Consider the following 22,438-nt stretch of genomic DNA (forward strand, 5'->3'; position numbering starts at 1 on the left):
GGAGAAGACATCTCAGAAGCTAGGCGGCCTGAGAGGGACCCGTCCTCTGCGAGCAGGTTTAACCTGAGCTTCATGCTAATGAGAGAAGCTCTCTGAGGGGGCGGTTCCCTGGAACCCACACCCCACCGTGCTCCACCTCAAAGGGAATAGAGTAGGAGCAAGACCCCTCCTTTCCTGGGGGAGCTCTCTTGAGAGGGTGGGCATCCAGCTGGAATGGGTTTGCAGTAACATACCAGCACCCAAGTGGGGTGGCATGTGTCCGGATTCTGGTCCACAAATGCCCTGTAGATGCACATTTGGTCGCCTGGAACCTCAGGACCTCAGGACTGGGCTGGCTGCTTATCATCAGCGATGCTTCACGGCTGCAGCATCTTTTCTCCTGGTGACAGGCATGTCCATGCGGGCTCTGGGCTGGTCCCGCTCTCACCCTAGCTCCAGAAAGAACTCATGCCCACCCATGCAGTGTGGAGAGTGCCCAGCACTGAGCTGTGCTACAGCCAGAGGGCCGAGCAGGTGGGGCAGGAGGCCTGGGAGGCACCTCCCCTTGCCCTCACCTCCTGTCCTCTAGATCGGTCCTCCTCTGGTTCTCTCGCCCACCCACCTGCTGAAACAATCCTTGTTCATCTCTTCTCCCCCACCTGCCAGGTGTACTTTCAGAAAAGGTAGTGGAGTTGGGGAATTCCCAGTATGAGTTGGAGAGAGCACAGTTATTAGCATTCGTAGCCTTGTGTGTAAGTGTAGAATGCAAAACTTTAAGCCTGCTTAAGAAACATATGTTTCTACTCAAGGAGCAGGTAAAGGGATTGGATTGTAGGTGGTCTGGGGGACCTTCCTGGATCCTTTGAACAAGATTCTTGCTTGCAGGCAGGGATCTGCCTTGTGGTGCTGATGCAGGGATGGGGACAGGTCAATTGAGAGGACTCAGAAATGAAACCCCTGAACTTCTCATTTATTTCCCATGGAGTCAGGAGAAACAGAACCAATCTCCAAATTGCACATTCCCAAGGGCAAAGAACTTGTGTAGAGATTAAAGAGACTCTAAGAGATAAGTTTCTCGAAGGGAAGGATAAAAGACTTTTGGAAGAGTTATACACTATTTCACCGGTGTTGGACGCAGAATTGAATGCTCCTATTAGAATTCTGGAATGCCTTTGTTTGATTTTTCAGGAGCCAGATGAAACTGCCCTCCACCTTGCAGTCAGATCCGTGGATCGAACCTCTCTTCACATTGTAGACTTTTTAGTTCAGAACAGGTAGGTGTTCTGAAAGTAAGGGAGGCACTCGTTTTCTCCTTGGTATTTCTGGGGAAGGAACCAGAAGCAGCTTCATCGCTTCTGATGTGTTGTCAAGAGAACCTTCCCAGGTCTAAAGCATGAATGATAGATAGAAAAAGTACCGCCAGGTGTGAGGTACTCCATGGCAATCCTTTAAAAAAGCTCTAGAAACTCTTTTGTGATCATTGCAGGGTCCAACTTCTAGTGTCTGATACTGAGGGAGACACCAAGTAGATATGGCTACTGAACTTGGGGACCCCATGACCACCCTCTGTGCACAGGGGCAGTCCTCGCCTCATCGTGTGAGCCAGGTCATCACACTGTCCAAGCAGAGTGTCCTGAGCAGTAGGGAGATAGCAGGCAAGGAGGGGATCCACACATGAGCCATGGTCTGAACCAGAGATTAGAAACCAGAGCACTGGATTATGGGTGTTTTGTTTGGGTCGAGAAGTTGTTTTTATGCTTTGATTAGAAATGACCTTTAGAGATGTGCACAGGCGATTTACCACAGATCCGGGAGTCCCTGTGATCTGGTGCATATTGCTTCAGTCCTGTGCTACCTGCCTGGTAGCTGAAGGCTGGACTTCAAGACCCCTCAACATGTATTTTCACTCCCTGATCATGGTTTGAGCCATGTGTGTACTGGAGGAGGAGGTGCTGTTAAAAGCCCCAGAAATGTGTTCCAAAGGAAATGGAAAATTCCAAAATGCAAAAGCCATGGGATAGTTTGCATTTTGTGTCCCCTGCTTTGTTCCTCCCATTTGTGAGCAGAGGAGTGAAGAAATGACCAGAAAGTAGGGGAGTGTGGGGTGGTCAGCCCCAAGACCTGCAGCTTCTTCCTGAGGAGCCTGAGTTCACTGGATTCGTGGTGGAAGCTGCCCTGATGCCCTATGTCTGAGTGCCAGCCTGGCTCCTAGAACGCAGCAGGGGTTCCATAAACATTTGGTTGATAGCTGCATGATGCCTCTCCCTCCATGCACATTTTAAGGGGGCAGGAGAAGGAAAGCCCCAGTTTCTTTTTTTTCAGAGTGGAAGGAGGACAAAAGTGGGGGAGAATTCTGAAAATGAAGCTCCCCCCATGCCCCCAATTTGGTGAAAAAGAAGTTCCTTTTTTTATATTGAAAACATAACTGGTTTCCTTCTGATGGAAGCAGCAGGTGCCACTTCCTGAGGTCACCCTTCTGTCCCCACTTTGTGCAGGGGCACAAAGCTCACTGCCCCTCCTCAGAATGTGACGGTGGCCATGTTTGCTAGGGCTGAGGGCCTGTGCCATGTCTGCCAAGCCTGAGCACCTTTTTTGGATGACCTGGTCTTGTGATATGTTGGAAGAACTTTTGAAAAGCTCAAGATTCCCCTTGAGCCTGTTTTCAGAAGGTATTTCCAGGGCAAACAGGCTGAGGAGCCTGGGGAAAGTGACTTTGGGCAAGTCACTAGGCTTTGGGAAAGTGACTTTTCCCTTTCCTGGAGGGAATATCAAATAATGATAGAGAAAAGCTCAGCCCCCGTCCTCCCATAGGACAGGATGGGTGAGTCACACAGGCATCCAGAGGCCCTGCATTCAGCACAGCTGGCCAGCCTAGCACGGCAGCCTCTGGGCACAGCCGGGGGGACTTGAGAAGGATGCTGGGCTCCGGGTTCGCCCAGGCGGTACACTGCCTCTGCTTTGGCCCCCCATGCTCAGCAGCAGCAGGGATGAGGGATGCCCCATTCCCCTTTTGACCTCTTCTGCCATCATCGTGTTATTTCCTTGTTGACCTTCTGCTAAGGCTTCCCCAGCCACATAGGCGGGGACGGTGCCAGGTCCCACCACCGTGGGAATGATTTAGGGAAACTGTTCACTCAGGGACTGTCTGCCTCTCCTGTGCACGTGCCCCAGGCTCCCAGCTGGACAGTCCTGATCCTCTGGCCTGTGACACACTATGCTTTCTCTCTGTTCCTGTGCTCGGGCAGTGGGAACCTGGATAAACAGACAGGGAAAGGCAGCACGGCCCTGCACTACTGCTGCCTGACCGACAATGCCGAGTGCCTCAAGTTGCTCCTGCGAGGGAAGGCCTCCATCGAGATAGGTGAGTGGGCCCGGGCCCCAGGGGTGGGCTCAGCTGCACCCTGGCCTCTGCCTCCTCTCTGCCACCCAAGCCCTGCTCTTGGAAACAGGCCTGACCCTGTGGGCTCTTGTTAGTGCCAAGGAGAAGGAGAACCTACCACTAACGAGAAAGGGCCTCTCCCTGCCTGTTCCACGAGGCTGCATTCACCATCTGTTACTTAGACTTTGGGAGCATTTATAGGCATTTTACAGATCATAAGATAAGCAAAGGGTGGGTCTTGCAGCTCTCACGAATGCCAGGTGAATTTGGACAAGGTTGGGGAATTTTGACCTGTTCACACACCCTGAGCCTATTCACCCCCACCTGAGGCCACACTTGGCCCCTTTCTTGGCTCTGGGTTTGATGGATTATAGGGGGAGATGCTGTTTACTGCTCTGTCCTTTCATTTGCACCACTGCTTCCTCCATGAAGGGCGCTGGTTGTTACTTGGCCCCAGTCCCTCCCTCTATGGAGGACCCCGGCATGCCAACAGCCAAGGCACAGTTGTGCCTTGAGAGCATCCAGTTGTTACCCCGCAGGAGGAAGTATTTTTGAAGAACTATTAAAGAGGAAAGAATAGAAAAAAGACACACATCTGCCTGAGAGCTGTGCTTATCATTAAAAAACTAATAATCAGACCTCATTGACTGAGGCTTATTTAGAAAAAGTGTAGGCCGGGTGCAGTGGCTCACACCTGTAATCCCAGCACTTTGTGAGTCCAAGGCGGGTGGATCATGAAGTCAAGAGATCAAGACCGTCTGGCCAACATGGTGAAACCCTGTCTCTACTAAAAATACAAAAATTAGCTGGGCGTGGTGTCATGCACCTGTTGGCCCAGCTACTTGGGAGGCTGAGGCAGGAGAATTGCTTGAACCCAGGAGGTGGAGGTTGCAATGAGCTGAGATTGTGCCATTGCACTCCAGCCTGGTGACAGAGCCAGACTCTGTCTCAAAAAAAAAAAAAAAAAAAAAAGTACATACTTTCAAGGTTATAGACTGCTTGAGAGAAGGTATAAAAGTTTATTATATTCCAGTGCATGGAACTAGGTTAGCAGTGCTTTTCGTTAGAGGTTTATGATGAATCGCTTTATTCAATGACTTACAGTTTGGATGTGGATTTTAATTAGGTGGCTTCCTCAACAGTTTTAGTGTTTGTTTTTGGGTTTGTTTGTTTTTGTTTTTGTTTTTTTCTTTTTGAGACAGAGTCTTGCTCTGTCACCAAGGCCAGAGTGCAGTGGCGCGATCTCGGCTCACTGCAACTGCAGGCTCCTGAGTAGCTGGAACCACAGACGCGCACCACCACGCCTGGCTAATCTTTATATTTTTAGTAGAGATGGGGTTTCACCGTGTTGGCCAGAATGGTCTCCAACTCCTGACCTCAAATGATCCACCCACCTCTGCCTCCCATAGTGCTGGGATTACAGACATGAGCCACTGTGCCTGGCCAGTTTTAGTTTTTTGATTAGTTCAAACTTTGTCTTTTAAAGTTTTACCTTCTGTATTTAGCTGCAGTTCTATACAATTACAAGATACATTCAGCCTCAGCTAGGTCAAACTCACTGTGGATTTCATTAACCAGGCCCAATGTAATTTAGTGCTGCCTTTCTGTTCCTTTTAAAAATGTCCTGGATGTCATGCCTTTGCTGGGTTTTGCCTTAACGCCTCCTTTGCTCGCCCTTGACTTTTAGCAAACGAGTCAGGAGAGACTCCGCTGGACATTGCCAAGCGCCTCAAGCATGAGCACTGTGAGGAGCTGGTGAGTCTCCCGCCACAAGGACGGGGTGGGGCACCTGTCACGGGACAGGGAGCCAAGCCCGTCCTCCTTGGGCAGGGTTTGCTGTGAACCAGTGTCCTGAGCAGAGCTCATTGTTTCTGGTGGGATGAGCCCAGAATCAGCCTGCCTTGGAGAAAGCATGCTAGGGATTATATAGGGAAACCTAGGGGGACCCACCCCCTCGTAGTGAGACTTGGGGTGTGAGTCAGTGTTTGCTGGTTGGCCGTGTTGGTAACATCACTGATGTGGTGGGACAACTGGAGCAGACGCCCAAGGCCACCACAACGGCCTGTTCTCTGGCCTCCATAAGCTGTTTACTTGCTGCTTTGCCGGACATCAAGGCCAACCTCCTTTCTTTGTTCCTCAGCCCCAGATCGGGTAGGTTGCTCAACACCATCTTTTCCTGTTCAGTGTAGACTGTGTAGACAGTAGAAAGAGCCCACCAGGCCAGGCAGCCCTGGCCTTGCCGTGGGCTCCCCCACTTGGCTTTGGAAGGAAACTCTCTTAGGCTGTTTCCTTATTTCTAAAGTGCGGTCACTTATACCAGCACATACAGTCGTTGTGAAAATTATTATCAAATGCTGTAATGCAGTTGACACACAGCACTCAGTAAATAGAACTATTAAGGCTGAGCACACTGACTCATGCCTGTAATCCCAGAGCTTTGGGAGGCTGAGCCAGGGGATGATGGCTGCTTTAGGCCAGGAATTCGAGACCAGCCTGGCAACATAGTGAGACTTTCTTTGCAAATGGTTAAAAAAATTAGCAAGGCATGGTGGAGCATGCCTGTAGCCCCAGTTACCCAGGAGGCTAAGGTAGGAGGATCACTTTGAGACCAGGAGTTCAAAGCTACAGTGAGCCATAATAGCGCCACTGCACTCCTGCCTGGGCAACAGACCAACACGCCATCTCCACAGAAAAGTTTCAAATTAGCTGGGTGTGGTGGCGTGCACCTGTAGTCCCAACTACTTGGGAAGCTGAGGTGGGAGAATCAACTTGAGCTCAGGAGTTCAAGGCTACAGTGAGCCATGATTATGCCATTGTGCACCAGGCTGGGGGATAATAAAAAAGAACTATTAATAATAAATGCTATACAAGTGTAAGATAAGTAACAGGTCCTCTTTCACATCCACTAGCTCATTTAATTTGTTTTTTTGTTTTTTTTTTTTTAAATGGAGTCTTACTCTGTCACCCAGGCTGGAGTGCAGTGACATGATCTCGGTTCACTGCAACCTCCGCCTCCCAGGTTAAGCAATTCTTCTGCCTCAACTTTCCAAGTAATTGAGATTACAGGTAACTACCACCACGCCCAGCTAATTTTTGTATTTTTAATAGATACGGGGTTTCACCATGTTGGTCAGGCTAGTCTTGAACTCCTGATCTCAAGCAGTCCACCTGCCTTGGCCTCCTGAAGTGCTGGGATTATAGGCGTGAGCCACCGCACCTGACCTAGCTCATTTAATCTTCATAACTACCTTACAACATAGTTTCTGCCGTTGTCCTCATTTTACAGACAATGAAACAGGCACAGAAAAGTTAAGTGACTTGCCCAGGGTCATGTAGCTACTATCTGGTTATGAGGGAAATTAAGCCCTGAGGTTCTAAGACACCCATAGTGTGTAATGAATTAACTTCTCTTCTGCACATGTAGAATGGAACTAGCTATCTACCTTCCTTGAGAGAACTGAGAAAATAGCCACTCAGATCATTTTCTACAGCATTTAATTCTCTCATCCTGGTTGAAAAGGCTGGGTTCACAGTGAATGAGCACATTCGTTCTCCTGGGGTTGAGCTTTCTCCTGTATGGAATGTGGATACTTGCAGGCTGATCAGCATCCTTTAGATCTCAAATATCCTTTGCCTGTTGTTTTGGGGAAAGCTCTCTAGCCCTGTTTTTTCTCTACACTTACACTGTTGTCACAACGAGCAATACAAAAGCAGACTGCTGTGACCAAAGGTGTGGGGCTCCCCCAACCCCTACACCAAGTGTAGTCATCTGACAGGTTTGTCTTGCCTGCTGCATAAACCCAATTCACGGGACAGTGTTATTGCAATAGAGAAAGAGTTTAATTATGGCAAGCTGGTTGAGCAGTGGAAAGACAGGAGTTATTACTCAACTGTGTCCCTGCAAAGGCTCAGAGGTGAGGGTTTTTCAGGGATAGCTGGATGGGCGAGGGGGCTAGGAAATGGGTGCTGCTGATTGGTTGGGAGTGAAATCATACAAGTGTGAGAAACAGCCCTTGGCCACTGCATATCATCTCAGTGGGAGCCACGGGACTGGTTGAGTCATGCATGAGTCAGGTTCGGTGGAGTCAGTTGGTCACCAGGATGCGAAAGTCTGAAAAAATATCTCAAAAGATCAGTCTTAGGATATGTTATCTATAGGATCAGTTGGGGAAGTCACAAATATTGTGGCCTCAGGTGCAGTAAACAATTTTTTTTTAAAAGACAGTGTCTCTCTGTTGCCCAGGTTGGAGTGCAATGGCGTGCTCATAGACAGCCTCAAACTCCTGAGCTTAAGCGATCCTCTCACCTCAGCCTCCTGAGTAGCTGATATTACTGATGCATGCCACCACGGCTGGCTAAATAAGTTTTTAAATTTTTTGTAGTGATGGGGTCTCGCTATGTTGCCTGGGCTGGTCTCAAACTCCTGGCTCAAGCAGTCCTCCTGCCTTGGCCTCCCAAAATGCTGGGATTACAGGTGTGAGCCACTCCACTGGATGTTAAACAATTACATTAATAGAGAGGCAAGCTGCACCTACATTTTAGCGGAATTCAGACCCCTCCCATAATCCTCATCTTGAGGCCTTTCATTAGTCTTCCAAAGGCACTTTCAAGCTGCCTAACAAGAACAGAGTTTTCTTGTTTTCACATGCAAACATATGTTTATTGCGGCACTTTTCACAATCGCAAAGACTTGGAACCAGTCCAGATGTCCATCAGTGATAGACTGGTTTAAGAAAATGTGGCACATATACACCATGCAATACTCTGCAGCCAAACAAAGAGAAGAGTTCATGTCCTTTGTAGGGACATGGATGCAGCTGGAAACCATCATTCTGAGCAAATTATCACAAGGACAGAAAACCAAACACCGCATGTTCTCACTCATAGGTGAGAATTGAACAGTGAGAACACTTGGACACAGGGCGGGGAACATCACACAGTGGGGCCTGTCGTGGGGTGGGGGAATGGGGAAGGGACAGCATTAGGAGATATACCTAATGTAAATGACAGTTAATGGGTGCAGCACACCAACATGGCACATGTATACATATGTAACAAACCTGCATATTGTACACATGTACCCTAGAACTTAAAGTATAATAAAAACATTGAGTCAGTTTTAGGAAGGGACTATTACCATCCTTGTTTCAAACTTACACCACAAACTGAATTCTTCCCATGGTTAGCTTGGTCTGTGCCCAGGAGTAAGGGAGGACAGCCAGCCTGTGAGGCCAGAAGCAGGATGGAGTCAGCCATGCTAGACTTTTATCACAGCCGTGTTCTTGAAAAGGCGGTTTCACAAGCAGCAGACACCAGCTGGCTGTCCTCCAGTTCAATTAGACACTGTCTACCTGGAGGTAGTGTCAGATCCCACAGGCTGGGGGTTCAGTCCCCAAGACTGTCTCCCAACCCAGACACTAGTCGGAAATCAACCTCCAGAACTTCTGACCAACCGGCTTCAAGTGGGGGTTCCCACAGCCCCCTCTTTGGGTTGGAATAATTTGCTGGAGTGGCCCATAGAACTCAAGGAGACACTTGTGTTTACTGGTTTATTATAAAGGATATTGTAAAGCATACAGATAGAGAGGCGCGTAGGGCGAGGTGTGGGGGAAGGGACGCGGAGGTTCCACTGCCCTCCCCGGGCGCCACCCTCCAGGACCCTCTGTGAAGCTGGAGAACCAGTCCTCTTGGAGTTTTATGGAAGCTTCATGATGTCAGCATCTCTTCCCCCAGGGTATAGGGTGAGACCCTCTCTGGGGAGGGTCTTAAGACCCACAGTCAGAAAAGTGGGGGAAGATTAGAGTCCTGCTTTGGGGCAGGAGAAGTTCAGAGAGATTCTGTCTCCTGAGGCCTAACACCCCACGTTATAACCAAAGGCTGCAGCAAGAGCTTTGAGAGTTACAAGCCAGGAACTGTGGCTGAAGCCTTTGCTGGGACAGTACCAGCTTTGAGTTTCAAGGTTACCCTGTGAATTAGGCAGAGGGGTGGGGGCTTCACCTGAGACCCAGAGATTTCCATGAATTTGCCTTGGACTAGAAGGCAGGCCTCCTGTCTGCACACCTCAGTGGGTCCAGGTGCATGGCCGAGTGTATGAGCAGCAGCACTGACCATCCCTCTGTTCTCTCAGCTGACCCAAGCCTTATCTGGAAGATTTAATTCTCACGTTCATGTTGAATATGAATGGCGACTACTCCACGAAGACCTGGATGAAAGTGATGACGACATGGATGAGAAACTGCAGGTCTGTGCCAGGTTGCTAACCATTAAGAGTTTTGATCAGCTTCATCTAGAACAATGTGGGTCCTAATGTGTAATTAAGGCAGAAAGCTGTTTTATAGAAATGAAAATGTAGCTTGCTTTTTGCTTTCATTGATCTCAGTAGGCTCTTGGTTTTATCCTTCCCACTACCATCTCCCGTCTCCCAGCTCCTGCCCCCTTTAAGTTAAAGGAATGGCTAATTATGTACTTACAGGCAGCCTTTTGCTACAAAGGAAAGGGGTGTGGGGGGAGGGGGCGGGGGGGATTGATTCCAGTGGGTTTAGAGGAAAAACTCTTGCTATGGAGTCACGTCATAAAGACCAGATTTCTCCCAGTCTAGGTGATCACATTCTCCTGGTTGATCTTAAAATAAAATCAACTGAAATCTTCAGATGACCTGTAGAGCTCATTGGGTCCAACCCTTTCATTTATCAGTTTGGGATATTGAAGCCTCAAGGGAAAAGTTGACTTGGCCAAAGTGAAGCAGCTATTTAGAGGCAGCCTTGGGACTGCACAAAGGCTCTTGCCTCCTCCTCCAGCTCCCTTTTTACCATACTCACTGCCTCACACACGGGGGGTGATCCCCAGGAAGGTTGCTGCCTTCACGCAGGACTCGGAGCTGAGAGTCGGACTTAGGCCGTCTGACCCAAAGCCCTGATTCGTAGCTGCGACCCACTTCCATCTGTCCTTCAGCATGGTACTTCGAGGCGTGCCTGGAATGTGTTCCGTGCTGAATTAGTGGCAAATGCTACATTAAACACATTTTCATGGTTTGGCTTTTTTTTTTCTTAATTTTCTGTAATGCATTAATGTTCTGATGTGTATTGAGGATATCTAATTAGATAGATGGATGGATAGCTCAGTAGGTAACCAGAAGGCATTTCTGAAACCTGTTGGACTGTCTTTGCTCATGGAGTTAACATCCATACTTACTGCTTCTTAGAATACAGAATAAGAAATTACTTCACTTAAGAAATTACTTCACTGAGTTAGCTACAAAACAGTGTCAAAGTGAGAAGAGTCGACTGATTTCACACTTAACCTGCCTTAAAAGTTGGAAGCAGTCTGCCCCAGTGTGCCTCTTCGTCAAGCGATCGGACGCCACGTTCCCGTTTTATGAGCAGTGATGAAGCAGGTTGCATAGTCCAAGGAAAAGCACAAGAGCAGAGGCTGGTGTGGAGTCCTAAGACTCATCCACACTGCTCACCTGATTCTCAGCAGACAGCAGCAGGGACCGTTTATCCTTTCACCCGTGGGCTTTGCAATTTAGAAATATGTGTGAAGAACCACTGGGTGCTTAGTTCTGCACACCTGAGCTGGGTTTGAAGCGTTGGTTTGTCCCGAACCTAGAATGGGTTAGTGGTCATGTGAGGGAGAGGTAGGGCTGCCGCCGTTCACACTGAGCACCTGATAGGCACCTGGCATTGTGCTAGAAAAGCACTCGCCATATCCAGTGAACAGGTGAGAATGTGGTCAGCAAGGTGTGAGTCATTTGCTCACAATCATATGTAGTTTAATGAAGCTGGCATTTGAAATAGAAGTTAGATCTAAGTTACCTGAGTCATTATTCCATGCATTCACTTCCAAGAAAGCACATGACCAGCTGGGCGCAGTGGCTCACACCTGTGATCCCAGCACTTTGGGAGGCCGAGGCAGGCAGATCACGAGGTCAGGAGATTGAGACCATCCTGGCTAACATGGTGAAACCCTGTCTCTACTAAAAATACAAAAAAATTATCCGGGCATGGTGGGGGGCGCCTGTAGTCCCAGCTGCTCGGGAGGCTGAGGCAGGAGAATGGCATGAACCTGGGAGGCAGAGCTTGCAGTGAGCTGAGATTGCACCACTGCACTCCAGCCTGGGCCACAGAGCGAGACTCTCTTTAAAAAAAAAAAGCAGCCGGGTGCGGTGGCTCAAGCCTGTAATCCCAGCACTTTGGGAGGCCGAGACGGGCGGATCACGAGGTCAGGAGATCGAGACCATCCTGGCTAACACGGTGAAACCCCGTCTCTACTAAAAAATACAAAAAACTAGCCGGGCAAGGTGGCGGGCGCCTGTAGTCCCAGCTACTCGGGAGGCTGAGCCAGGAGAATGGCGTAAACCCAGGAGGCGGAGCTTGCAGTGAGCTGCCATCCGGCCACTGCCCTCCAGCCCGGGGCGACAGAGCGAGACTCCGTCTCAAAAAAAAAAAAAAAAAAAGAAAAAAAAAAAGCACGTTACCTTCAGCGGGAGCAGGGGTGGCCAAATTATTAAAGGGCCTGATAGTAAATATTTTAGGCTCTGTGGGCCTAAAGTGTCACAGTCCATGTTATAATTACTTAGCTCTGCCAGGATGGCTCAAAAGCAGCCTTAGACAGTATCTAAATGACAGGATATGGCTATGTTCCAATAAAATTTTACCGACAAAAAACAGGTGGCAGCCCATAGGCCACTGTTTGTTAACCCTGATTTGGAGGAATCTCAGGAGCTCCTGTTCATATGGGAAGAAAACATTGATTTCTGCTGAATGAGCCATATAGCTGTTGGAGATTGAGTGTAGCAGGCTGGCCAGAGCTGGCTACCCTGTTGGGTAACATAAGAAGTCATGTTTAGGAAGGGAAACTTCAGGAAAAATGCTGACTTAGGTTGAACTAACTTCGGCTGATAAGATAAATAGCTTATATTTTAAATCCATCACAGAATGGAGTATTTTAACTTGTAGTTCACAGCTTTTTTGGTGTGTGTGTGTATATACTAGTCTGTTCTTACACTGCTATAAAGAAATACCTGAGACTGGGTAATTTAGAAAGAGGTTTAATTCACTCACACTTCCACCTGGCTGGGAGGCCTCAGGAAACATACAGTCATGGCAGAAGGGGAAGCAGGCACCTCTTCACAGGGTGGCAGGAGAGAGAGCAAGTGACAGCCTTATCAAACCGTTAGGTCTTGTGGGAACTCACTATCACAGTAACGGCAGGGAGGAACCACTGCCATGATCTAGTCACCTTCTTCTCACGACACGTGAAGATTACAATTCAAGATGAGATTTGGGTGGGGACACAAAGCCAAACCATATCAATGTGTGTTTCCTTCACGAGACACGAGGAGGAGTGAGTTTTCACTCTTGCAGCTCTCACGCAACTTGTGGCTCCCAGGCAACAGTTGAGAGCTCAAATGGTACCAAGCCCAGCAGAGCTGGTGTCTGAGGTTTTCAGCCCTGTGTTGAATGTCATCACCAGGAGCAGTTCATTTCTGTCTCACGCCTCTGCCCCGATGTTCTGCAGCCCAGTCCCAACCGACGAGAAGACCGGCCCATCAGCTTCTACCAGCTGGGCTCCAACCAGCTTCAGTCTAACGCTGTATCTTTGGCAAGAGATGCTGCAAACCTTGCCAAGGACAAGCAGAGGGCTTTCATGCCCAGCATCTTGCAGAATGAGACCTATGGAGCCATCCTGAGTGGCAGCCCACCTGCCGCCCAGCCGGCAGCCCCCAGCACCACCAGTGCCCCCCCTCTTCCTCCACGGAATGTTGGCAAAGGTATGACGCTGTCAGTCATCCCTGTGAATTTATAGAGGGTCTTGTTTTGTGGTTTGGGAAGTTTGCAGCTGCCCTGCCTCCAACTCAGTGACCTTTGGGCTCTTCTGTTTTGTAGTTATTTTCTCTTTGCTTCCTAAAGGGATTCCATCATTCTTATCAGGCCAGATGGTGGTAGAGTCTCTTGATTTGACTCTGATTCTGGGCAGAGTTGTGGCATCTGGCTGGCTTGGGTAACATGGGAACTCCCCCAGGGCAGCCTGAGGTGGCCATCTGAACTCCCAGGGCTGGGCCAAAAGACACACTCCTGCAGGTCTGCCCTCTGCAACCTTCTGTTTATCTTTCTCCACTCTCCCTCCCAGGCCTTCGTTCTTTCCTTTTCATTTCTCTTCTGCCTTCATCTGGTCCAGTTCATGGCCCCTGCGATTACTTCTTCTTACCAGTGATCCCCATAAAATCAAGGATAAAATGCTACTAATTTGGGGAACAGTGCTCGGCCTAATTGTAAAATACAAAACCAGCCCTGTGGTCCTACCAGTGTCTTAGGGCAAAAAGCTTCCTCTTCGTACCTCAGCTATAACCTGGAGGGTTTGACTCAACAGGTGACACTTTCTGTTTTTGGAAATACGTAAACCAAAGCTCCCAAAAGTTAAGTGATTTGTCCTTCCTGAAGAGCAGCTGGCTATGGTGCTCCTTGAAGGCAGGTCCGGCGAGTGACCTGCGCAGCTCTAGGCTGAGCTCCAGTCATCTCTGTGACCTTCAGAGGGTTTCCCACATGAAGGGGCTGCTGAGCTTTGATGGGAGGAGGGAGGCCCAGGAAGGACAAGAGTCTGCACAGAGCATGTATCCAGGCGCTGTGACCGCTGTGAGCCGCTAATGGAGTGGAGCCTACGCCCCCGAATACATTCCGAACTGTCCTTATGCGGTAGCTGCTAGCTGGGCAAGGTGGGTTGGTGCGTGAGGGTGACTGAGGCCAGGAGACCTGGCCCAGGCTGAGCAGACAGCTGCAACTTTGTGCTGCACATACACTCACCTATGCGGCTGGGCCAGTCTTCCCTGCTGTCCTGGGTGTCTCTCAGACCCTCACATGGCTCTGCCCCGTCACTCAGGGAGGCCCAGAGAAGTGACAGTGAACCTGTCGTGTGAGTCACTGAGTCATACCCCCAAGAACAAACCTGCTGAGAGCAGGCCTTTCCCCCAGGCAGGCCCAGAAGCCAGCTGCTTGCTGTCCCCACACACCCCACATCCTAGACCGCATCCATCCCTGGTTTGATGAGGATGTCCCTGAGCATGGAAGGCAGCTACAAGGTGAAGCCACAAAGTCGCACCTCCTTCCTATCAAACCCCCAGGCTGGCTGGTCAGGGCCCAGGGTAGGTGCGGCTTTCTTCCTGCCTCTCCCAGATCCTGTAGGCAGGCATGAATTTTCTACAGCCCACAATCAAGATGATTTTGATCATCCTCCTTCTCAGCAGTGGCTTTTGCTGGCTGTGTATGTCATGTGAGGAAAGATTTTATTTTGTTCCGCTGGGTCATGGAGGGGTAAACTCTTAATCTCCTGGTTTCTCGAAGTCTTGGAATTTGAGGGTTTTGATTTTTTTCCCTTTTATTTTTGCCATTCCTGTCCCTAGCTTCATTTCTTGCAGTGATGTAGGTTTACCCCTTACCTGCTGTCTTCCCCATTCTCTGGGTAGCCCACATGTGGTCTTGGATGGAATTCTCACATGCAACTAAATAAATAGCAAAGGGTTGACAGTGTCAGCCTTGCACTTGGGGCAGACCTGGCTCCCCATGGGAGGAGCTGGAAGGCTTCCTCTGGACCCAATGGCCTGGCCCATTTCTAGGCCCAGCCTTTGTCCTACGGGCTGTGCACAGCCTCCAACATGGGGTCACACCTGGCACCTGGGCCCCGTGCACCTGAGCTTGCAGGTTTGTCAGGCAGAAGAAGGGCTTGTGACCTGGGAAATGCCATCTCTTTTGTGGGTCACCTGAACCTGTTTGGTGTCATCTGTGTCTGCTTCCAGCCAGAAATATGTTTGCGGGAGGGAGGGAGAGAGAGCCCCTCCTCTAGTGTCTGATTTGCACTCTGCCCTCCACCTGTGCCAGCTGGGCACATGGTACTCCTCTTCGCATGGTGGTGACTCCCACGGCCCATGGGAAGGACTCGGTGGGAGGGTGGAGAGGAGCAGAAGTTCCAGAAGCTCCAAGTGTAGTGTTCGCAAGAGAGCATTGTGGCTGTTTATTTCCTTCTTCAAATGATACTGATGTTTGAGAAATAAACTCAGGAATTTTTAAATTTCATGGATTGAGAAAACCAGCTGAGAATAGTCCTTGAAGCATCTTTGGTTTAGTGGGTATCAGTGTCTATCTTCCACGTGCCAGAGACAGGAGTAAAAGAGTTGAGGGTTCTAGGTAGAAGGGTCATACTGACCATTTCATAAGGGGGAGGATCAATAACGCAGTGTTCTGTTTCTGTTTTTGTTCTGTGTGTGCACGTGTATGTGTGCATGCATGCGTCTGTGTGCATGCGTGTGGGTTCAGTTCAGACAGCCTCCTCTGCTAACACCCTGTGGAAGACAAACTCTGTAAGTGTGGACGGTGGAAGCCGGCAGCGATCTTCGTCAGATCCGCCAGCTGTCCATCCACCGCTGCCCCCTCTTCGTGTGACATCTACCAGTACGTTTTTTTCCTTTTTCCTTTCTTGCCTGTGGGCTTTGTAGATCTGGATGGTGGGGGGTGCTCTATGGAGCCGCACAGCCGCCGGCACAGACACATGCCAAGTGCCCCGTGTTGTGTGGCCCCCTGTGGCTCCTGTGCAGGGCTCCCAGCTCCCCCAGCCTCCTCCATCACAGCTGCAAACCCCTGCCTGTCCCCACACTGCACCATCAAGTAGCTTCCTCACTCCCTTCCTCTGTCTTCCAAAGCATTTCAGCAACATTTCCTCCTTTACACAGTACCCCAGGGTTTCTTTTTCCTTGGGCCATTTGGTGATTTTCAATATTTTGGGACAGTCACTTGGTTTAGAATCTGGCTTTTTGTTTTTCTTTTCTTTTCTTTTCTTTTTTTTTTTTTTGAGACAGAGTCTGACTCCATCACCCAGACCGGAGTGCAATGGCACAATCTTGGCTCGCTGCAACCTCCGCCTCCTTGGTTCAAGAGATTCTCCTGCCTCAGCCTCCCAAGTAGCTGGGATTACAGGAGCCTGCCACCATGCCCAGCTAATTTGTGTGTGTGTGTGTATTTTTAGTAGAGACAGAGTTTTGCCATGTTGGCCAGCCTGGTCTCAAACTTCTGACCTCAGGTGATCCACCTGCCTCAGCCTCCCAAAGTGCTGGGATTACAGGCGTGAGCCACCATGCCCAGCCTTGTTTTTCTTTGTCCCCTAGGCTGGAGTACAGTGGCACAATCATGGCTCACTGCAGCCTCCAACTCCTGGGCTCAAGCGATCCTCCTGCCTTAGCCTCCTGAGCAGCTGGGATTATTGGTGCAAGTGCAGTGGCACAGTCATGGCTCACTGCAGCCTCCAACTCCTGGGCTCAAGTGATCCTCCTGCCTTAGCCTCCTGAGTAGCTGGGATTATTGGTGCAAGCCACCATGCCCAGCTAATTTTTGTATTTTTTTGTAGAGACAGGGTTTTACTATGTTGCCTAGGCTCAAATTCCTGGGCTCAAGTGACCCACCCGCCTCGTCCTCCCAAAGTACTGGGATTACAGGTGTGGGCCACCACGCCCAGCCTGGCATGTTTTCTTTAATGTCAACATGTGGTTGAAAGTCCTGAAACCCTTGGTGAGAGAAGCAAGAGGAGGTTTTTAGGAAGAAGTTTTTCTCCAGTGTGCAGAACTAGAGCATCTTTTTTCACTGGATCAGAGAAATGAGCCCTGGATGCTGCCCCGTCTCCTGCTGCAGCAGCCCTGGAGTGGGGAGTCCAGCATCTCTGGGCTTCATTGCTTCCAGAGCATGAGAATTCCTGAGCTGAGGTGCTCGTGACTTCCTTAGAATAAGTTAAAATTAAAAGCAGCCCAGCCCCAGCTAGAGTCAGTGTCATGTATGCACGTGCTGGCAGCAGAGCCGGGAGCAGTGGGTCTGGGAGGGTCTTCAAAGGTTTCCAAAACGAACACACAGAAGGCTAGGCCCACTTTCCTGGCTCTCCGTCTGGTGGCCCTGGGACTGCATGTGTGTGCTAGAGTCAGCCTTTTGACTTTTCCTTTAAATTGGAAAGAGGAAACAATAATGAAAAAAAGAAAGATCATAAATTGGATTCCTTCATTTTTCCCCACCCCAGGTTTCTCTTTGTTTAGCTGAAGGCGTCATTCTTCCTGGCTTTTCCTGGCAGAGGGAAACCCAGCGCCTTATATGTTGTTTCCTGGCAGAGGCCACCCATCCTGAGGCCCAGGATGATAAGCCTGACATTGAGAGAGCGCTTAACACCCATCGGGGGAGGAGAGACAGAGGAAGGAGAATTGGGCTCACAGCCTCCCTTCAGGTCTTACCAACTCTGCCACCCTTGACGAGAGCTCTTCCCCTCCGTGGGCCTCAGCCTCCTCGTCTGTAAAACATAAGACACTAATAAAGCTCTGCACCCACCCACTCCGTGGACTGAGGAGCCGTTACTAAGTTCGTAGCTCCCATCTCTCCTCAGATCCACCGTGCCCAGCAGCCCGATGAAGTGCGTAGGGCCTCATCCCTTTGGCCACAGGTCAGTCAATGTGCAAAGCAGGCCCTGCTTCCCCAGGCAGAGCTGAGGGCCCCGGCCTCCTGCGGTTGGGTCTTAGAGTCCAGAGCAGGAAACTGCTGGCTTTCCCACATGGAGTTCTAGCTGAGAAGATACTCACTCACGGGCTAAGAGAATAAAATTGTCATCCTGACTTTAGGCTCGCAGCTTCCTTATTAGTTTGGAAAGGACTCCCTGCTTCCTCCCTGCAAATAGTTTTCTGAAAACCAGCAAGGAAATAGCAGGTTTTTCCTTAGGAAATAGCAATAGAAAAATGAAGCCCTTCTCAGAAAGCCTCCAGTGAGGAGGCCTGAGTGGGAAGCCTTGCAGCTGACCCTCTGCACGTCTGTCCTTTTCCTCCGCAGATCCCCTGACCCCCACGCCGCCCCCTCCTGTTGCCAAGACACCTAGCGTGTTGGAAGCCTTGAGCCAGCCAAGCAAGCCTACCCCGCCTGGGATCTCGCAGAGCAGGCCCCCACCTCTGCCCCCACAGCCGCCCAGCCGCCTCCCGCAGAAGAAGCCTGCGCCGGGGTAAGCCACCCCCAGCCAGCTCGGCCATCCGTGCTCCTGTCCTCTAACCTCACCTGCCACGGGGTCTGGATGAACGTTTGCAATCCCCAGGGTTCCTACTTCAGCGTGCGCGCCACACAACTAATTCCTCAGGTCTGAAGGGTCTTACAAATAACTTGAGGATTTTTAGACTGTAAAAATGTCTTAAAAATGTACATTTTAAGTCCACAGAATGAATTTAGACAACGTGTCCTCAACACACAAGGCCTCTGGGTTCTGTTTGCAGCTCACCACCCAGGTGGTCTCTGTTTGTTTTCTTTCTATTTTCCCAAGGTTGTTTTGAACACATAGACCCTCTGTGGTGTGAGGCATGGATTTCCCACAAACAAGGACATTGTCCTACATAACACAATACCACCTGCAAAGTCAGGAAATTAACATGGATGTAGGAGCAGCACCCAATCCTTAAACCCAGTTCAAGCCTAGGTGTTTGTCCAAATAAGCCGTTTGTTGCAGATGGGTCCAGTTTGTGGCTCTTTTTTTTTTTTTTGAGACGGAATCTATCTCTGTCGCCCAGGCTGGAGTGCAGAGGCGTGATCTCGGCTCACTGCGAGCTCCGCCTCCCAGGTTCTCGCCATTCTCCTGCCTCAGCCTCCCGAGTAGCTGGGACTATAGGCGCCCGCCAACACACCTGGCTAATTTTTTGTATTTTTAGTAGAGACAGGGTTTCACTGTGTTAGCCAGGATGGTCTCAATCTCCTGACCTCGTGATCCACCCGCCTCGGCCTCCCAAAGTGTTGGGATCACAGGCGTGAGCCACCACGCCCAGCCCCAGTTTGTGGCTCTTAATCTGGATCTTTATGGTGGGAAATGGTTCCTTTTAGTGGAAATGATATTTAGAGGCCAAGTTCTGGGGGCTAGGTGGAGAGTCACTGCTCCCACACAGGCCCTCTGAGCTGTCAGAACTTGGAAATATGGATACATGTACATGGATACATACATACACCATTTATCTCTCTATTCTGTATCTTTCTGTATTGAAATCCATGAGTTCACACTGACGTCTCTAATTTCAGTTGTTCTAGTAACAAACCACACCAAACTGACAGACATGAGGCACGGCCATTTTATTCTGCTGACAGATTGTCAGGAATTTGGATGGGACTGTGGGGTCTTTGTCTTTGCTCCACAGTATCTAGAGGCTTTGCTGAAAGGACTCGAAGCCTGGGGGTGGCTGGACACAGGAGGTGACTCGTTGGCTGGGAAACAAGGTCAGAGCCTTTCACCCACCCTGTGGTAGCTGATGCTGCCTGTCAGCCAGAGCCTCAGCTGGGCTGTGACTGGAACACCCATGTGTCCCTGGCATGGGCTTCCTCACATCATGGTGGCTGGGTCCAAGGACGGGTCCCCAGAGAGAGGCCTGGCCCTGGAAGCTGGCACAGAATGACCTCTGCCATACATTACTGCTGAAACAGTTACAAGCTCAGACACAGGGGCAGAGAGGAAGGCACAAGGAAGTCATCAGTTCCACCTCTCAATAAAGAATTTGGGGCCGGGCGCAGTGGCTCACGCCTATAATCCCAGCACTTTGGGAGGCCGAGGTGAGCAGATCACCTGAGGTCAGGAGTTGGAGACCAGCCAGGCCAACATGGTAAAACCTCGTCTCTAATAAAAATAGAAGAAAATTAGCTGGGCATGGTAGCAGGCTCCTGTAATCCCAGCGACTCAGGAGGCTGAGGCACGAGACTCTTGAACCCAGGACGTGGAGATTGCAGTGAGCCAAGACTGTACCCATTGCACTCCAGCGTGGGCAACAAGAGCAAAACTCTATCTCAAAAATAAAAAAATAAAGAATTTGGGGACTGGGCACCATGGCCCACATCTGTAATCCCTGCACTACTCTTTTTTTTTTCGGGGCAGGGGTGGGGGAGCAGCGGTGGGCTGGCCACCATGCCCAGCCAATTTTTTTTATTTTTAGTGGAGACAGTTTCACTGTGTTAGACAGGATCGTCTGGATCTCCTGACCTTGTGATCCGCCCACCTTGGCCTCCCAAAGTGCTGGGATTACAGGTGTTGAGAGGTGATAATGTGCTAGCAGTCCTCACTCTCAGCGCCTCCTCGGCCTTGGTGTCCATTCTGGCGGCACTTGAGGAGCCCTTCAGCCTGCCACGGCACCGTGGGAGCCCCTCTCTGGGCTGTCTGAGGCCGGAGCCTCCTCCCTCTGCTTGCGGGGAGGTATGAGAAAGAAGCACGGGTGGGAACCGGGGCTGTGCTGGCGGGCGAGTGTGAGTTCCGGGGGGCCCCGCACATGGAGCAGCCAGCTGGCGCTACCAGCCCAGGGCAGTGAGAGGCTTAGCACCCGGGCCAGCAGCTGCGGAGGTTGCGCCAGGTCCCCCAGCAGTGCCGGTCTGCGGGCGCCACACTCAAATTCTTGCAGAGCCTTAGCTGCCTCCCTGCGGGGCAGGGCTTGGGATCTGCAGCCCGCCATGTCTGAGCTGCCCACCCTGCCGTGGACTCCTACGTGGCCTGAGTCTCTCCGACGTTCGCCGCCCCCTGCTCCCTGGCGGCCAGTCCCATCGACAGCCCAAGGGCTGAGGAGTGCGGGCATGGCTCCGGACTGGCGGGCAGCTCTGCCTGCAGCCCCCATGCAGGATCCACTAGGTGAAGCCAGCTAGGCCCCTGAGCCGGATGGGGACATGGAGAACTTTTATGTCTAGCCGGAGGATGGTAAATACTCCAATCAGCACTCTGTGTCTAGCTCAGGTTTTGTAGATACACCAATCCGTACTTTGTGTCTAGCTCAGGGTTTGTGAATACACCAATTGGTACTCTGTATCTAGCTAACTCTGTGTCTAGCTAACCTAGTGGGGACTTGGAGAACTTTTCCCTCTAGCTCTCTGTGTCTAGCTCAAGGATTGTAAACGCACCAGTCAGCACTCTGTCAAAATGGACCAATCAACTCTCTGTAAAATGGACCAATCAGCAGGATGTAGATGGGGCATAAAAGCAGGCTACCCCAGCCAGCCGGGGTCAACCGGCCGGGGTCTGCTTCCCGGCTGTGGAAGCTTTGTTCTTTCACTCTTTGCAATAAATCTTGCATGCTGCTCACTCTTTGGGTCCACGCTGCCTTTATGAGCTGTAACACTCTCTGCGAAGGCCTGCAGCTTCACTCCTGAAGCCAAGGAGACCACGAACCCACCAGGACGAACAAACAACTCCAGATGCGCTGCTTTTAAGAGCTACAACACTCACCACGAAGGTCTGCAGCTTCACTCCTGACAGCGAGATCACGAACCCACCAGAAGGAAGAAGCTCCAGACACATCTGAGGGTCTGAAGGAACAAACTCCGGACACACCATCTTTAAGAACTGTAACACTCACTGCGAGGGTCCACGGCTTCGTTCTTGGTCAGTGAGACCAAGAACCCACCAATTCCAGACACAGTGTGAGCCACCACGCTCAGCCCATCCCTGCATTACTTTAGAAGGCCGAGGTGGGAGGATCACTTGAGGCCAGGAGTTCAAGACCACTCTGGGCAACATAGTGAGACCCTGTCTCTACAAAAAAAAAAATTAAAAATTAGCTAGGCATGGCAGCACGCGCCTGTAGTCCCAGCTACTTGGGAGGCTGAGGCAGGAGGATTGCTTGAGCCCGTGAGAAGGCTACAGTGAGCTTTGATGGTGCCACTGCACTCCAGCCTGGACAACAGAGACCCTAGCTCTAAAAAAAGAAAAACAGTAACAAATTGGAAGGCAATGCTTTACAGTCGCCATGGGGTTTCTTCTAGTTGTCTTCTTATCTGTATACTTCCTTCCTTTCTGAGGGTGAGCAGTCTGGCTCCCATCTTTACTTCCTTGATCGGTGTCTATTTAGGAAACAGGTTCCCCCTCTCTACTGCCACCTCTGCGCAGCAGCTGCCTTTCCCTGTTTGGGTCTGCCTCTTGTTCCAGGACCCCCACTGGGTGCTCAGGGGGGCTGTCACTTCCTGCCACCTGGATGCTTTCCTCCTCCCACCTGGGCTCGGACGCTCCTGTTGGGCCACCATCTGCGGACATGCCCTTCTTGTTCACCTCTGGGTGACGCGCCTCCCC

At 50.5% G+C, this 22,438-nt stretch overlaps 1 protein-coding gene across 2 annotated transcripts in view; it reads left to right on the top strand.

Moving 5' to 3' along the window:
* ASAP2 (ArfGAP with SH3 domain, ankyrin repeat and PH domain 2) overlaps nucleotides 1-22,438 on the top strand; it is a 203,414-nt gene that overhangs the window by 169,849 nt on the left and 11,127 nt on the right. Inside the window, exons 18-24 of one of the 2 annotated variants that reach the window (XM_030920466.1) lie at nucleotides 1,168-1,253; nucleotides 3,225-3,340; nucleotides 5,046-5,113; nucleotides 9,486-9,599; nucleotides 12,878-13,130; nucleotides 15,667-15,801; nucleotides 18,202-18,367. In XM_030920466.1, coding sequence (XP_030776326.1) covers nucleotides 1,168-1,253; nucleotides 3,225-3,340; nucleotides 5,046-5,113; nucleotides 9,486-9,599; nucleotides 12,878-13,130; nucleotides 15,667-15,801; nucleotides 18,202-18,367 — 938 coding nt within the window. The remainder of the gene's footprint in view (nucleotides 1-1,167; nucleotides 1,254-3,224; nucleotides 3,341-5,045; nucleotides 5,114-9,485; nucleotides 9,600-12,877; nucleotides 13,131-15,666; nucleotides 15,802-18,201; nucleotides 18,368-22,438) is intronic. The other variant, XM_030920467.1, reaches the window with a different exon arrangement.

This window comes from Rhinopithecus roxellana, chromosome 17, assembly GCF_007565055.1.
Source record: "Rhinopithecus roxellana isolate Shanxi Qingling chromosome 17, ASM756505v1, whole genome shotgun sequence".
Taxonomy (NCBI): Eukaryota; Metazoa; Chordata; class Mammalia; order Primates; family Cercopithecidae; genus Rhinopithecus; species Rhinopithecus roxellana.